The sequence below is a fragment of the Taurulus bubalis genome (genome assembly GCF_910589615.1).
Source record: "Taurulus bubalis genome assembly, chromosome: 6".
NCBI lineage: Eukaryota > Metazoa > Chordata > Actinopteri > Perciformes > Cottidae > Taurulus > Taurulus bubalis.
The window spans coordinates 11,985,311-12,002,833 of NC_136594.1; the positions used below are offsets into that span (position 1 = coordinate 11,985,311).

General features: G+C 37.6%; 3 protein-coding genes across 3 annotated transcripts; 1 reads left to right on the plus strand and 2 right to left on the minus strand.

The window, feature by feature from the left end:
- Nucleotides 1–908: 908 nt before the first annotated feature.
- On the minus strand, nt 909–6,960 carry dnaja1 (DnaJ heat shock protein family (Hsp40) member A1; the record flags this gene model as incomplete). The annotated part of the gene is made up of 8 exons (XM_079219524.1): nt 909–2,758; nt 2,954–3,054; nt 3,920–4,035; nt 4,383–4,497; nt 4,580–4,807; nt 5,074–5,178; nt 6,215–6,410; nt 6,829–6,960. 8 exons carry the CDS (start codon nt 6,958–6,960, stop codon nt 2,525–2,527), a joined length of 1,227 nt encoding a protein of 408 aa, XP_079075650.1. The 3' UTR covers nt 909–2,524.
- A 1,895-nt stretch (nt 6,961–8,855) lies between these two features.
- aptx (aprataxin) lies at nt 8,856–11,905 on the plus strand (the record flags this gene model as incomplete). Its single annotated transcript, XM_079219525.1, has 7 exons — nt 8,856–8,985; nt 9,445–9,491; nt 9,620–9,898; nt 10,038–10,097; nt 10,193–10,419; nt 11,310–11,413; nt 11,511–11,905. 7 exons carry the CDS (start codon nt 8,856–8,858, stop codon nt 11,663–11,665), a joined length of 1,002 nt encoding a protein of 333 aa, XP_079075651.1. The 3' UTR covers nt 11,666–11,905.
- Nucleotides 11,906–12,829: 924 nt separating this feature from the next.
- On the minus strand, nt 12,830–15,349 carry scpp1 (secretory calcium-binding phosphoprotein 1; the record flags this gene model as incomplete). Its single annotated transcript, XM_079219996.1, has 7 exons — nt 12,830–13,687; nt 13,776–13,835; nt 13,940–13,981; nt 14,201–14,266; nt 14,378–14,404; nt 14,523–14,576; nt 15,296–15,349. The coding sequence occupies 7 exons, from the start codon at nt 15,347–15,349 to the stop codon at nt 13,085–13,087; spliced, it is 906 nt and encodes a 301-aa protein (XP_079076122.1). The 3' UTR covers nt 12,830–13,084.
- Nucleotides 15,350–17,523: the final 2,174 nt, after the last annotated feature.

The following is a 17,523-nucleotide window of genomic DNA, read 5'->3' on the forward strand; positions in this document are numbered from 1 at the left end:
TCAGTTTGTTGCACTGACTGTTTTCATGTGCATCAGTAGGCCTTCAAGAAACAGAGCGACTGCCTCGACCAGTATTTATTTGTACTACAGTATTTGGCACTTTCTATCATTTGTCTGTAATATCAATCATTGTTGCAAAAATATTTTTTGTCATTACACTCTATTGTAGATTCATTGTTGTATATAAAATGACATGACTAGCAGTGTATCAATCAAATTAAAAAACCTTTACAGTTCAATGTTTGTGTGTGCCATTTAAGAAAATAACTCACTGAAGTATCAGATATGTTCCTCTACATATAAGAATATTGTTGGAAAAAGAGATATTCAATTTTTTTTGCCATTCAAGACCAAGAAATTGAGTAATTATTCACACTTTGAGGCTGGAACCAGTAATACATGTCAGTTTTGCTGACATGATTGAATAATCAAATAATTATCAAAATAATATGAAACGCAGACTGTTAACAAAAAAGCTGGTTGCTCCAAATAAAGGACAGAAGTGTTGTGACAGATGTTTTCAATTATTCTGGCTGATTAGACCTCTGCTCAGGGTGAAGGAGGGCCAGAGCGTTGATGTGCATTACTCGGGTCACAAATCTTCATCGACCAATACGAATGATTAAGGCGTAATTTCTCCTGCCCTAATTGGTTGCACAAAGCTAACAGGAGACTCAGGACGGTGTCAATCAGTCTGTCCACGCCCACACGGCCCAGAGAAGAGGTCTAATCAGGCAGATTAACTGAAAACACCTGTGTGGTTGTTCAGACGTCCATCATCACTTGGAGCAGGTAAAACAGAAAGCTTCAAACTGTAACAAGGCCTTTTTTTAAATTACTCTTAAATGTCCTGGTAACTAAAGTAAATATCACTCACAGAAAGTAAAATCCACAATTTAGAGAGACCATCAAACTGCATTTAATTAGAAAACATATGCATAAACAAGTAGATCATTGGTCCTAACACACACATACCATCAGGTCAGTCAAATTACGAACTTGAAAACACGTATTTGAACTGAACTTTGAGTCGGATTCCCTGGACATTATGAGTACTCACTAATTTGCATCTGCTTCAACAATTAAAGGAATCTGTGAGCATAGTTGTGTTTTACAATATCCAAGGCAAAGTAGTCACTGGAAGAAAAAAAAAAACCCTGCATTATAGCTTCAAGTTAAGTTATAAGGCTTTCAAACAAGCAGACACTTCAATGAGGTACCAGGTGCACCGATTCCCAAAGTCCCTCCATAACCTCCCGTCTTTTTTGGCATTTAAGATTAAAAGACTTAATTTCTTGTGCACCTACGTCAGTAAATCCCATCAACAAGTTTCTTTGATTTTAAAATGTGTAATTTCCAATGATTTTGAAAATCGCATAATCTCAAGAACATTAAATCTTTAAAACAACCTAAACAATCACTCTTTTTCTTTGTAAGACCTGGGTGCAACTTGGCACTCAACATTTTAAAGAGAGGGAAAACATTATGGACCTGTTATACGAAGCGGGTTTAACAAGTTATCTGAGATCTCTTTTTTGCCAAGTAAAAGCCCCAAACCACAGAAAATCTTGAACATAGAATTATGTTAAAACAGCCATTCTGAATTTGACTTATTAAGATAACCTGCTTCTTGGAAACACCCCTGATCTGTGATTTAAAAATAAAGTGACTTCTTAATCTTTGACCTACCCTGCCATTAATATGCAGTCATATTTGGCTCATATCAAACAGTGTTGTTTACACACATAAGATGTTCTATACTTTACACGATAGGTTCCAAAAAAACAAATGTGGCATCACCAGACAACTGATTGCAGCTCAAAAATATTAAACCTAACTTAAATATTAGTTTGAAAAATCTACATTAGTGGCTTAAACCTAAATACTGTCATGCCTGAATCATGATCACCTTGGTTACTAACTCGCTTCTTGCCACATTTTCAAGATCGTTAAGAAATGTTTAGAAAATAGCCCTTAAAAGGGTAAAACAGCATAAACGTTTAACTGGAGTCTCAATGCACATCTACCTCCCCCAGGATTGAGTCTTTACACACACAACGGATTGAACAAGTCATCAACAAGTGGTTTACAACAACAACTGATTTAGTAACACTATAAAAAAAAAAGAGAGGTTATTTTCATCCTAATATTGGCATCCGTTTTTAGTGTAAATGCATAAAAAGCAGGCAGTCTTTGCTCAGACAAAAGTTTTTCTGAAGCCTCCGATACCCCTCCTCTCTCACAGTGTGAATTGAGAAAAAGAAAAAAAAGTTAAAATAAGGTCCAAGAGATGAAGAGACGTCCCATTCACCCAGAAGTTTAATCCTGGAACTATGATACTCTACTCCAGCCAATGAGTATTATAATAATACATCAAGAGGGTGTTGGGACACTGTTTTGATTTGAGATTGAAAGAAAACTTTGAAAAACACCATTTAAATAAAAAGTGCACTAAATTCCAAAAAGGTGCTTTACTTTAGAGATGAGGGGAGGGCTTCTGGAATCAGAACAGGCCGGTTGTCATTTAAGACGTCTGGCATTGAACACCACCTGGGCTGGCATAGTCGTCTTCCTCCAAGTAGTATTGCTGATGGTTGTGTCTTTTCCTGTTGTCAAGGTCACAGTCCTCCAAGTCGGCGTAGATGTAGAGGTCATCGTCCATACTTTCTGGCTGCTCTGGATCCAGCTTTTCTGGGAGGTAGCGCTCCAGCATCTTCAGCTTGTCCTCGGAAAGGAAGTTGGCTTGTGGGAACACCACCTGAAAAGGAGACGAGCATAAACAATTATATTACATATACCATGTTTAAATATTTTAGTTTGTTGATATTTTAAAAGTGAAACAAGAAAAAGCATAACAGGGACAGATGTGAAAGAACAGTGAGACAAACTAATTTCTGTGTGTGTGTTGAAAACAAGCCAACCGATTACAAAAAAAGATGGAAAAACTTCTTACCGAGAAATTAATAATAAGGCGCCCCTTCTCAAACGGTCTGCGATACATGGGCATCCCTTCATTCAAGACGCACTTCGTGTCTCCAGGCTTGATCAATTCCCCTGTGATTAAATCAAATTGGGCCACATTAGTCATGAAAAAATAAAAGATTAAAACTATATTTTACATTCTCTTGTCATCTTTAACCCTCTTGCAATATGTGATTATTGCATAGAGTGAATAGAGGCTTGGGTTATAATTGATTTATTCTCGATTAAAATAGTTAATTTTTCATAGATTTGTAGAGAAACATCGGGTGTTCTTTTACAAAGCTGGCCTACACTCGCTGGAGAGTATGAGCATCTATGAATAAATAAGTACAGGCTGTTTTCTCTGTGTTACATATGTATGCGCTCCCTGGGCTGCTGTCCCTTTTCCTCGCCGGTAGCTCTGCCTGCACACCTGCTGCATTGCTTAACGAGGTGCACCTGGCCTGGGAAGGAGGTGCTTAAAAGCTCCTGTGCCAGCAGCAGCAGAATGAGGTCACAGGTGCTGGTCATGCTGCCTCTCAGACGAGGAGTTTGTCCTGTTTGTTTTCCTGTGGTAGATTTCAGTAGGTAGTGGAATGTTGTTCACCCCAAAGAGATGCCCAAGGGTGAGGTGAGCGCTGGTGATAAATTATTGCCCAAGTACTGCTATCAAACATACATTTGTACTAATAAAAAATAAATAAATAAAATTAATGGAAATAAATTGTAACTGTTTTGGGGAAACAAGAGACATTGGATATATCCTGTGGTCGGAAGGACACCAGACAAAAACACTCTCCAAACGCACACTGGACTCAGCAGTGTTCATTCAGCTGCATTGTTTGTGTGAATGACTGATGTCTGTTTGATTAACCAGCACTGAGAGTTGTGATAAAAACAAGTATCTTCCACTTGACATTCAATAAAGGGCAGCTGTGCATTTAATGGTTTGGTTTACCTGGATGTGAGGTGATGAGGAGTGTTCTGTTGTCCAGTGTCTGAACAGGTTTCTTGAAACCACATAAAGCCTCAACCAGCTGCAACTCGATTGACATGACCAAGTCCTCTCCTTTCCTAATGACAGCAAGTTGAGAAAAAAGAAGAAAAATTGTGATTTTACTGGGCAGACTGGATTAAAAAAAAACTAAGTGTGCTGCTATGAAGCACAGGGTAGCATGCCAACTACTAATATGTATAGATTTTATAATAAAAAAAATGGTATTTGTTGAGTTTAAATTTAATCATGTTCAACTTCCAACAGGATGCAAAGTCAAATGGGACTTTTGTAAATAATAGTAGTAATTCAACTGACATCTGGTTAACAGAATTATATAAATACTGCATATACCATCTATAAAAGATCAATATCATCACTACGTAGGTTACGTCAGGAACAAAAGACACTTGATAACATATAGTACCTGGTGAATTGGGAATGTTCTCGTTGGTCCAAGACAATGATGATGTCACCTGGCTCAATTCCTGGCTCCTGGTCTCCCTCTCCATGGAAAACAATCTTCTGACCATCTCTCATTCCTGCAAGTGACGATGTGATGTAAGATTTGTTTTTCTAGTTCCCTCTTCAGACAGTTACAGATAGATTTAGATAAACTCTCACCTTTGTCAATGTGGACCTCCAAAATCTTCTTCTGGCGCAGGATCTTTCGGCCTGCGCATGCTTTGCAGCGGTCCTTGTGGCTGATTCTCTGTCCTTGGCCCTGGCAGTTGTGGCACACTGTCGACACTTGCTGCACCATACCTGGTACTAGTTGGTGCATGCGGACCTGCATGCCCGTGCCATGGCAAGACATGCACATCTGTGCAGCTCCTTTTCTACTCCCACGACCTGCCAAGAAAAATTAACTGGTGTTCACACAGGAAAACAAAGATGCAGACTTTGTTTTAGCTTTGGTATATGATATATACTGCGGGACCGGGTGATTGAAGACTGGAATACATTTACAAGAATGATGCATTTTGTTATTGGACAAAGATCCTTTTCATGGCCAGCTTGGATCAGCGTGTGCTGAAAATCCTTCTTGGTTTACTTAACAAGTCCAGTGACAGACAACAAGAGCGTGTAAAAAGTAACGCGCACAGAGAAAGACGTACCTTCACATCTCTCACAAATAGTATTCTTCTGGAGAGCAAGTTTTCTAGTAGATCCATTATAAAGATCTTCCAGCGTCACTGTTATCTGATGAACAATGTTCTTCCCTGCGGCAGACAAATCAGAGATGTCAGCAATACTGTTTCTTGGAATAAAGTTGGCCACTGATAAAGATTCATCAATACACTACTTTCATCAGTTTACATATAGAATCCTTTTTCTGCTACTAAACCTAAAATACAAATAATGAATAGTTCAAAATATACGACTGTACAAAAAAATGTGTGAACAAGAGTACGAGAACTGTGATGGAAGGTGACAGTGAGCATCATCTGTGATCTTATTTCTCTATTTGAGGCTTACAATATTTTTAAGCCAAACCCTACTCACAAATAAGATAATAAGTTAAGACTTATTCTCTCAAATATTTGACAGCCTTGTGTTTTGGCTATAATAAAATGGAATGAGGAAGAGATTCTTGAGAGCAAAGAGACATTGTTTTGTTTCCTTTAAACTAAAACATGCAGGGACAAAAAAAACAACAACCTGATCTTATAGCCCGACTGATACAGACCTTTTGATTCCTATACAAATATAGGTATTTGAAAGTTGAAGTTTTCTTTATACGGATGTGCCAATATACATTTTCTTTACATGAATACAGATTTGGGATAAGGTCCCCTGATTTTCATTTGTTTTTTACATTTGCAAACAGGAAATGTACAGTATGTACAGTTTTATGTGTCACTTTGGTGGACATACTATAGACTTTGTTATTTCTGTACTTCAATTTCTTGTTATTTGATAGGTGACATTTACACCAATACTATTATCTACAATTAACTCCTTGGTCTTATGCCACACTAAATTGAATATTTTGTGGTTTGGACTATTGATCGGACAAAACAATCACACACAAGTCACGGATTAATCAATAATGAAAATAATCAGTAATTCCAGCCAACAACTTAGTATTCAATACTGCAACTTCCTCCTCCTCAACGGAACTGCCTCTGGCTCAGAAGATACATTGCATTGCTTTACATAATTCAATCAGACCTTAAAACTTTTAAAAACAGAAATTCAGACACAATCTGAATTTTTTTTCAGTTTATAGTGATGATTTCTCTAATATTTCCGTACCTTTTCGCTCTCTGTGCATCCGACTACCCCCACCAAAAAACAAGTCAAAGATGTCCATGGGCGATGCAAAGTTCCCTCCACCGCCACCACTGCAACCATTCCCGCCTTCCTTTATAGCCTTTTCACCTCCACGGTCATATACCTCTCTCTTCTTGGCATCTGACAAAACCTCATATGCCTGCGAGATCTGCTTGAACTACAAAGAGAAGCAACAAAATACATACATACTTACATACATACATACATACATACATACTTCTTTAAAGAGAAGTAAAAAAAAATCATTTCTGTCAATATAGAACTGCTTAAAAATGTATTCAACTCTTTGGCATTGTATGCAAAATAATAATTGAGGTTTTCAGATCTTACTTTTATATGGCTTTGGCATATGCCACAGTAACATTTTCATAAACCTACCAAACATAGATTTTACAGCATTTACTCTGACAACATTTCAGTTTTTTTGTATCTAAAATCCCGGTCGATTTTACATTTTATTATAAGATTAAGACTTATGAGGATACTTCCATTACAAATTCCCATGCACGGACATTTACCTGCATACAAATTAAATACAGATGCAAATGTTTCTGAGTGCCAAAACGGGTACTTACTTTCTCTCCTTCAGTGGGATTTTTGTCAGGGTGATATTTCAATGCTAGTTTGCGATAGGCCCGTTTCAGTTCGTCAGGAGTAGAATTAGGTTTCACACCTAATGTATCATAGAAGCCTGTTTCCTTGACCATGTTTGTCTTTGGCAGATGACCTTGAAAATCAAAAGAAAGGTGAAAGGTAAATCTTCAGTTCCAGTTGAGCTCCTTAACGCTTCCAAAACCTACCAAAAGTATCTACCAATAATTAGTATCTGAACTAAAAGCGAAACAACTCTGTGAGAAAGTAAAGATCTGAACTATGCCATTGTGACAAGAGGAAAGAGAGTACTTTAATACATGCAAAAATAAAGCATATTATCATGCTGCGATGTCTGTGAGAGAGGCCTTTATGTTGTTGGTGGAGGAAATGGGGCATAGGGCCTTGTGGTCAGCTTTAAAAAGGCGAGATTTGGATATGCTTATTGATGTTACTGACAAAAAATGTATACAAAAAACGTCTTTATATTCCGTCTCCGTCGTGTGTAAGTACATTTTGGTGGACACAAACATTTTAAATATCTGAAACATAACACAATCAAATACAACACAATCATTAAACATGGCCTAAAAAAAATTAACATTCAGTTGAACCATCATCTCTTGTTTTGTAGTAGCATTACCCTGTATATGTAAGTAATAAACTGGCAACTTGGTGTTTTGCACTAAATGTCTACATTTCAGGGTTTACAGTAGCCCTGTTCACTGCTCACCTGTGGTATTTGAATGAAAAGAGGCCTATGCATAGACTTAAAATGACACCATGTGAATGTTTCTCAGGTGTGTGTGTGTTAAGATGTTACAGAGCTAGTTGTTATTCATCAGAATACATTTAGCCATAACTCAAGCTGTGATACGGGTCACATGCTATGTGTAGATTAACACTCCCTGGTCATTTAGGGTCACCTGAGATACAACTAATGCAGTGTAAAGTAACAGCCATGCGATAAATCCAACATCCACACCAGTTGTAATGTTAAAGTAGATATTATTAAGTTTTAGATCTGTTTTAATATAGCTTAATTAAACATGTGTATAATAGGGGTGGACAAAATAGTGTATCAGTGTAACACAATACAACAGCAATAATAATGACGATTACATGGATGCAATACCTCTCTAAAACAGCTAGGTATACCACATAAACATGCGTATACCTTACTTTGTGAGAATTAGTGAATGATCCTAACAAAGTGGTAGTCGTTTCTCCTTCCATTTTGAAAATGAGCAACGTTAGTTAACTTTAGTGTTGACTAACAGTAACATTGTGTGATGTGGACAATCATTGATTGTAATTAAATAGCCCATCTTTATATTGCTTTATATTTGGACCATGATCCCGACACGCAATTAACCTATTACAAGGTAAACAGCGAAAGAGAAACACAAAAAGAGTATCAAATAAAAAAAGTACTTTTTACGCGTCATGCTTGTTTTTCATTAACGTTACTTGTGTTAGCTAGCTAAATGTTTCCTCGCATCAGGGGAGGCAAGAGCTATCATCCACGATCCCCACAGCTTTACATCACCACAGGTTTATTTGTATGTTTACACGAGTATTATTTAATCGATGCTGATATATTAGCAACGACCTGTATAATGAAGGCGACCAGGTTTCATACCTTTTAGGCCCTTCTGACTTCAGCTAGCGTTGCTGAACCTAGCACAAGATAGCCTGGCTAACGCTAACGTGCTGATTCTATACCGTTATCTAACGATTATCAAAATAATTAAATGCGACACTGGTATACATAAGACATGTAGTCACAGTTCATATTTTCCAACCTTGTATGAAACAGTAGTTTGAATCCTCACGACCTCAGATCACAGAGACTCTTCCAGAAGCTTCTCTTCTCACCCGCCTCTACAAAATCTGATGGCGTGACGTCAGTGTCCTGCGACGAGGCGACTCACCAAAACAAAGCGTGGGGCTGCAACAGTTTTGCACCGCTGTAAAACAAATAAAATAGCTAGCTACATATGATGATAAAATGCCGATTTGCTGGCTTATCAGTGAGGAGGATAATCATAAACCCATTCGACTGCCACACCAACAGACTGTTGTCCTGGGTCGAGGTCCAGAGACGACTATTAAAGACAAAAAGTGCTCTCGGCAGCAAGGTAATATAACGACAGATTTCTGTTTGATACACTGGCTGCGTTAGTATTTTACGTTAGCTCTCAACCCCAAAGAAGAGAACACAATTGAAAATGGTTAACCTAAACTTACCTAAATGTCACCCAGTCAAGCAATACGAAACCAACTTTAATCTTTAAAAAGTATCTGATGGTGATTATCCTACAAACTGATTATATGAAATATAAATAAATACATGTATGCCATTTTTTATTATAGGGAATTAAAACATTAGATTGCAACTATAGCATCCTCTGTTTCCAAAAAAATTGATTGATACGATAGCTGTAGGAGATACAATTTGAATTTATCTTATTCCCTTTATTTTATTGTGTAGAATATAGTTTAAATAATTGTTATGGACTATATTTATTATATTTTAAAATCTCAGTAGTTTTGAAAACGATCTTTAATTCATGAAAATGTTGTTCCTTTTCAACCAGTTGAATTGAAAGCAGAGTGCAACAAAGGTTATGTCAAAGTTAAACAGGTAAGGAACTTGCTTTTGCTTTTATAAGAGGCAAACTCATAAGACATTAGAAATAACTGGTTAAATACTTGTAATCAACCACAATTTCTTTATAATTCTGTGTTTCATTTCCTGTCTTTGTTCCAAAGCTGGGCTTGAACCCCACCTCCATAGATTCTGTGGTGGTGGCTAAGGACAATGAGGTAAAAATGAAAGCTGGACAGCGGCTTCATATTGTCAACCAGCTCTACCCATACACTGTACAGTTCAAGGAGGATCCCACCGGGCACCACAGTGGCACCAAGAGACCACGAGAGCCGTCTTCAGAGGACAGAGAGAGCCGCAGAGAGGATATGAGTGTGAAAGCAGCCAAACAGACAGAAAAGGTCTCCATGTCAGTCAGCTTTGGAGAAGCCACAAAAAACATTGTAAAAGAAGGAAGGAAGAAAGTGTGTGCACACTTCTTTAAAATATTGTTTTCAAGGTGTTCACATGGTTTTTTTATCAGATGGATTTTCTATAAAGCCAGTATGTTATATTTGATATATTACCTTAAATGGGTTTTAGGAAGGTTTTGGACATTGGAGCCAAGGTCTGAAGACATCAATGCAAGACCCAAAGATGCAGGTAGCTTTTTACAGTAGCTGGATTTGTTACTGCTTGACTTTATGTTTAAATGTGACTGATCATGTTTAGAAAAAACATTGTTTACTTTCATCCAGGTATACAAAGATGACACGGTAGTGGTTATCAAAGATAAATACCCCAAAGCGCGCTACCACTGGCTGGTCCTCCCGTGGCAGGCCATTTCCAGCCTGAAGGCCTTAAGCGAGGAGCACTGTGACCTGGTGAAACACATGCAGCAAGTTGCTGACCAGATGGTTCGGCAGTGCCCAGATGCTGACTCGCTACATTTCCGTACAGGGTACCATGCCATCCCCAGTATGAGGTAAGTAATCACTTTGAATGGTGCTATTACAGTAAAAGACCGTATTGGTGTTTCAGCATTTAATGCAAATACTGTATATTTTACACGACTGCCAGTTATTTTTCTAAAGCATACTATAGGTTTTTTAATTGATTAACATATTTCCCTCGTTAAAGACGACAACTGATTTCAGTTAAAGCTGGTAGATTACAGTTTTTATGGTTGTAACAAAAAAAATCAAGGTTCTACTTTTTGTTTATCGCTGTTGTTTATTGAACCTCAATCATTCATCATCACGTCTTTAACTTTTATAGTATTAATTTCGGTCGTTTCCTTTTTACACGGCTTCTGTCCTTTTTAATTAGTTTGTTTAATGTTTTATTCCCTGCTTTTGTGTATGAAATGTGTTTTGTTAATACAATTGCCTCACTCTTACTGACATAGTAGTCTACAGCCAAAGGAAATCACATACTGAAGCATTAGAGGCAATTTGAAAAGACTTTACTCATTTCTATTCATCTGTTTTTGTGTCGTGTGTTGAGACTTTGATCTTTACACTCTACTGCCACTTAGTGGAAAGAGTTCTAAGTTTAATGAAAACAAGAGAAATACATGAATACTACATGAATGCTTTTCTTCCTTGATTGTAAATGTATGTATTGTAGCCTGATATTAAATACCTCAAAGTGCTCACAGTATGTTGTGGAACATTGTAAGCTTGCTTTCTAAGTCAAACACCCAAATATATCAGTCTAAAACACTTGGAAAAAAAAGGTATTGAATAACGTAGTAAAAGCATTGGTATGGTCTTTTTAAAATGCCCTCGTTTTTTGGGACGAGGAGGTGGATCAGCGCATAATTGATGTAACACGTCAAAATATAACCCATTTTGTCTAAATTCTCTTTTCCAGTCATGTACACCTTCATGTGATCAGCCAAGACTTTGACTCTCCTTGTTTAAAGAACAAAAAGCACTGGAACTCATTTACAACTGACTATTTCATGGAGTCTCAAGGTGAGAGCAAAAAATTAAAAAACATGTTGGTGTTTACTGAGCTGTGTTATTATTGTGTTATTATTATTTATTTTTTTACCCTTTTTGTTATCTGCAGATGTCATTCAGATGCTTGAAAAAAATGGAAGCGTGAATGTGAAAGAAGGAACCAGCGAGTTGTTGAAACTACCTCTCCGCTGTCACATGTGTCGCAAAGATATTCCCACTATACCAGCTCTGAAGGAGCACCTAAAGTCTCACTTTCCCAGCTAAGAAAGTTACCTCAAAGGGAATACATGCCTCAGATGTTTATGGGTTCAAAAGAGGACTGAAGTGTGTTGGGCACTATTGTTGCCTGTCAATTCTGAATAAATAAAACCAGGTTTAAGAAGAGGATCCCTGTGAAGATGCATGTCAATTTATGTTGGATTTCTTGCCAAATTTCTGGACTGGGAAATCCCGTATTTTTGGAAATAATATTCCCACATTTCACATGTCTTAATGTTGGATTAAATGTTTTCCAAAAACTGAGTACTGGATTTTTTTATTTGAATACGCCCTGTGTTTGCTCAGAGTTTAAGGTTTTGGGAAGCGCTGTCTGTCGCTGGACTACTGCATTAATATTTAATATAGATATCATTTTTTAAATTAAGCTTTGTTTGCATGTGAAAAGAAAAGACAATGAAAAAGCTTTCATCCAACAGTACACCCCAGTCTAGTTGTCTTGGTTGGAAAAGACTGTTTTGTGCTTGAGAACGGTGCTATTATAAGATAGTTGTTACATAATGACTGAAGCTTTATATTTATCAATTAATCTTTATCAGTTTGACATTATATGCTTCCCAGCACAGTTCTGCTTGATGTTGATCTGAGCAAATGTCTAACCGTCATAAGTGAAACATTCAGGGTTAGCAGGGCCTTTTAGAGCTATGACACTTCAGCTTGAACTGTTGATCAATTGTCAGCCATTATGTAGGCAGGGCTACCTAGTTTGGCTACCTAGTTTGTATATCCTGATGCTGCGTGAAGAATGAAAGGACACGTTGTCATATTGGATTATTTAGTTTTCCAATGGAAAAACGTAAAATGAAGAAAAAAAAATAATGGCCAGTACGGGGGTCGAACCCGCGACCTTGGCGTTATTAGCACCACGCTCTAACCAACTGAGCTAACCGGCCACACTTCCCGGTTAGAAAATAAAGGTTTATCCACAAATTTTCTTAGCGTTTTTTCCGTATGATCTTTCAATATTAAAGCTTCATTTAACAATGGTATAATAACCTACAATACATGCAGTGGGGTCAAGTAGAATATTTTCTTCTATTATAGTGAGGGAATTTGATATACTCACAGTCACGTTTCAGCGCATTAGCAAATGTACTTTCCAAAACTGCGCTTATCTGAATGATAAGCCTAAAAACATGCAAAGACCCATACCATCGTTATATCATTTGTTTATTATTATCAAAACAGTACAAATAAATGCTTCGGCTACATTATCGTCACATTAGTAATCACATATACAAAAATCCATCAGTCCATCACTTGCAGTTAAAATAATAATGCCAAAATCAACATTCAGAAGCGATGGGCAAGAGCAAAATGTATCATCCTGAAGTCTTCAGGCATGTCATTTAATGGGACAGTAGTTCATAGTGGAAATAATATAGAGCTGCACATAACTGCATGTCATCATCTCCTCAGAATTAACTCCCTCTCATTCTCATCTGGCATCATCAGAGAGTCCACTGAGTAATGAGCGTCGTCTCCTATATCCTGGAACAAATACTCGTCACTCTCACAGCTCTGAGTTCCATTCACGCAGTCACTGGTTTTGATTTGTACCTGCTCAGCGCTGTCACTTGCATTACTCTCCTCCGCGCTCTTGCTGGCATCACTGCTGTCACTGGTCTCGCTGGTCTCACTGGTCTCGTTGCTTTCACTGCTGGGACTCTCACTGCTGTCACTGCTGTCACTGCTGGTGCTGACACTGCTGTCACTGCTGTCACTGGTCTCACTGGTCTCGTTGCTTTCACTGCTGCTGCTCTCACTGCTGTCATTGGTGGCAGCAATAACTTTGCTGGTGTCGGCACTGTCGCTGGCGGTGTCATTGCTGTTGGTGGGATTCTCCACCAGCGGGAGGTTTGTGATGGTCCCCTGTCTGAAAGTGGTGCCAGTGAAGTTATGAGTGGGCTCTTTCTCAGTCGGGTGGTCTGATTGACCCTTGACCTCTGCACTGCTGTTGTCGTCCGCACTCAGGACTTGGATGACGCTTGCGAACACCTGAACCCAACTCTGAGGTGGGGAATGAGCAGAGCACAGTGTAACTCAACTTGAATCAGCTTAATCAAGACATCGTGTGAAACAAGAATGTCGCACCCACCTTTCGAACGTTCTCCTCACTGCCCATAGCATTATCTCTGGTTTCAGCCATGAAGTCTGCCTGTGGAAATACAGTGAATATGAGCTAAAGGGAGAGCGGAAGTGTGCCATACACTAACAATTGACCAACATTCTAGCTTTGACGAAATACTTGATTTAGCTTACCACATCATCCTCATCCAATAGACTGTTACTCTCCTCTGAAGTCTATTTGTGGAAAAGAAACATACCGTTTTAGAACATAATGCATTTATTTCCAAAATGGACAGTCAGTGTTTCTTCTGTTTTATCACTGCACCAAGGACACTTTATTATTAGTATTATAACAGTTATATTACATGCACAACTCTTAAAATATGATGAATCTGAGGTATAAACCCATCAATGACATGCTTAATGTAGTTTAGTGATAACAATAAAACCCACCTTGTCCTCTGATGTGGATTCGAGTGATTCTGATTCCGATTCTGATTCAGACTCTGAACTCTGACTCTGAAAAGATATCCAGTATACAAGGTGAATTCAAATGCAGAACATCTTTAGAGTAATTCAATCCAAATCTTTAGATCCCATGCAGAAGATTGACAAATCAAAATAACTTACTTGATTTGAGGTAATTTCTTCAGAGCTCTGCAATAGAAAGAGGAATACCCATTAGGGGGGAAATTAGCACACAAAAGCGATGCCCAAACTCGTCTGAATCCGAAAATAATACTTTGCCCTTTACTGTAATAAATGTATGCATTACCTGAAGCTCTGAGGTAGCATTTTTCAATGATTGTGAAACAGACAAACCTTCAGTCTGCGAAAGAAAAACATATTCAGCACATACCACAACATATTTAATTATACCGTATAACTGCAACACCAGCAATCAAGCTATTGCTGCATATGGGTGCAGACATACAGTACAGCAAACAATAGTGTCTGAAATTGTCTGAATTGTCTTGAGGTCTGGAAAATCATCCAGTAACCACACTTATTGTTTGGTTTTCCACTGACTTTGTGGGAGGAGCACAATCTGCCTGCAGTCAAATTATTGATGTGTACAGTATTGAGTTAAATGTCTGAAGAGGGGACTGATTTCAACACTCACCGAGTTTGAGTCAAGCTCATTTGATTCCAAAATAAAAATTAAGGAAATCTGTTGAAAAACAAATCACAGGTCATATTTAACATTATGGTAGTTTCTTGATGTGGAGAATATGGATCTATAAGTGAAGTGACATGACTTTAACCCTCTAACATAAACTCCTTAGCCTCCCTGCTTTGCTAACATATAGTAGATGCTCACAATGAAACTTGTGCCATTATGTTTGCAACTGTAGGTCTGTAAGTCAATGAAAGTATGCATTAAATGTATAACACAGAACCTGATGCTGTTCAGGTTCTTGTTAATTTGACAGGATATACAATAAGCATATTAGATACATTCATCTGTAGAAGCAAGAACATTTGCTTATGTTTACATTGAAAAGCCATGTCTTGATTTTTTTTCTTTTTTCTATTTATCATACTTACTGGGTTGGCAAAAACTGCTCCCATCAGGCAAAACATTATTATGTTGACCATCATTCTGTAACAGACAAACAGCATGTGATTAATATTGCTACTGATTTGATTTAATTCAATTTAAAATACAATTATCAAGGGAATTTTAGGGTAAAACTGGTTTGCAACCATAAAAAGACAAAATCACAAAATCAAACTTGAATAGATAATAAAAACATGTTAGAATTAAGAGCGTCTCTCTTCACACAATAGTTGATTTTACACTTATTCTGCAGAAACCAAAATTTGTTGAACTGACAATATAGTTTGGAGGCCCTTAACAACAATCAAACTTTGGAATAATTTCAACCCATAGTGGCAAATCAGCAACAGTTATCCTGTAGTAAGTTACAAAGTCAATATTTTACCTCTTTGTCCGTTATATTCAGAGCTGATGTGAGAAATGTCCTGTTCAGTCTATGTAGCAGCAAACAGAAGTGCCTATTCGTATGGAGAGCTGCTGGTAGAGGCAGTAAAAGCACGCTGTGTGGATATGCTGTAGAATGTATCAAGGACAACTGTATATAAGTAACCCTAATTCAAAGAATTGCATCACTTCCTTCCGGTTTACCGATGGCATGCGTAGGTGTTCTTGTTTCTGGAGAGCACGCTCAAAACAACATTCACACTGGCACAATTATAGGCGCACACAAACACACCAGAAATAAACACACACAGTTGTTTCATTCAGCCACCCCCTCCCAAGTCTTCAGTGAAATATAGTGTGGCGGACTAAACCATAGGGTTTGTGGCCTGTTGAGAAAAAAAGCTCACCCACTCAGAGACTAAAGGAGGGCAAGACGGGGTCACACTTTCTTCCGGTGAAGAGGATGTTTTTGTTGCTTTACTATCTAGTCCACCAGCAGTTAAATATGAAAACCATTAGATTTAAGGAGCAGGGGAGAGGTAGTGCCTTGCTCAAGGGTAGATTCAAAATACTTCAAAATAATAAGAAAAAGATATTGAGTCACACACACATTAGCTAATTACACTAATTGTACTTTTTATTAAACAAAATTAAAAAAAATGTGGCACCCATTGTCCTGCAGTGTTACCTGATGTTATTGGAAATGTGTCTTGCTCTTCGAAATAAGGCATGTACATTAAAAAGCCGAAATAAAAGTTGTTTCCAGGATATCCATATATGGTCAGGCCTAAAATACGACTACAGAATTCCTTGTTTAACCTCACTTTGGATTTCAAGCGTGCAGAAGAAACATGTAATTAGACGGGATGTTCACCCGTCTGGAGCTGTTTCCCCAAAACCACAGCTACCAGTTGTTATAATGTCCTGCTTTAGAAAAGGGGCGGAGTGAGGAGAAGACGATTGATGCTTGTTGTGGCACACAGACCAGCAGTCAACAGTGTCTGCCCTCAGGTTACTTAAGTTTTTATGATGTATTGACTCTTTCAGCCAAACATCTAGGTTATCGATTTTCTTTATATGACTGGAGAGTCCCAGAAGGCCAGAGTAGTAGGAGAGCAGTGGTCCTCAAATTTGAACGTGAGGCAGGTTTCTGTTTTCTGTTTTCCTTTTCTTCCAACAGATCCCCCACAATGCTACACACAGTTACTTTAATATACAATAAATAAAAACAAATACATTTGGATGTAGATTTGATAGAACTTTACTAGCTGTAAAATTAAAGTAATGCTTATACATTAATGTATCAATGATTATAAATCCAATTTTATTGTATTCTGAAATGAGTACATTTTACTTCTAAGCTGTACTTTTAATTAAGTAGAATTTGTAATGCTGGACTTTTCTTGTAACAGAGTATTTCTACACTGTTGTATTGGTTATTTTACTAAAGTAAATGAACTGACTACTTCTTTCACCGCTGGCTGCAATACATATTTCCTGAGGAGCTAATGATCTCAGGCAAAGAACTACAGTTCCTGTAACTAGTATGAAAGATATATTCTACTGATCTGCTATTCAAAGAATCTTCATCAGCAGAGTTTGCAGGTGTCACAAAACTGTGAGGGCCCAGAATAATATGTATATTTTAATTAACATCCACATCATCGTTACAGCATTTCCATTAATGTGAACGTGTTTTGTCAAATGAGTAGTAGTGTATTATAATAAGAAAATGTAAAAAAAAAAAAAAAAAACACATCTTATAACTCATCCCGTTAAACCATGAGCAGTGGCTGAAAATAAAGAATAAAATATTAACACTTGTTATATT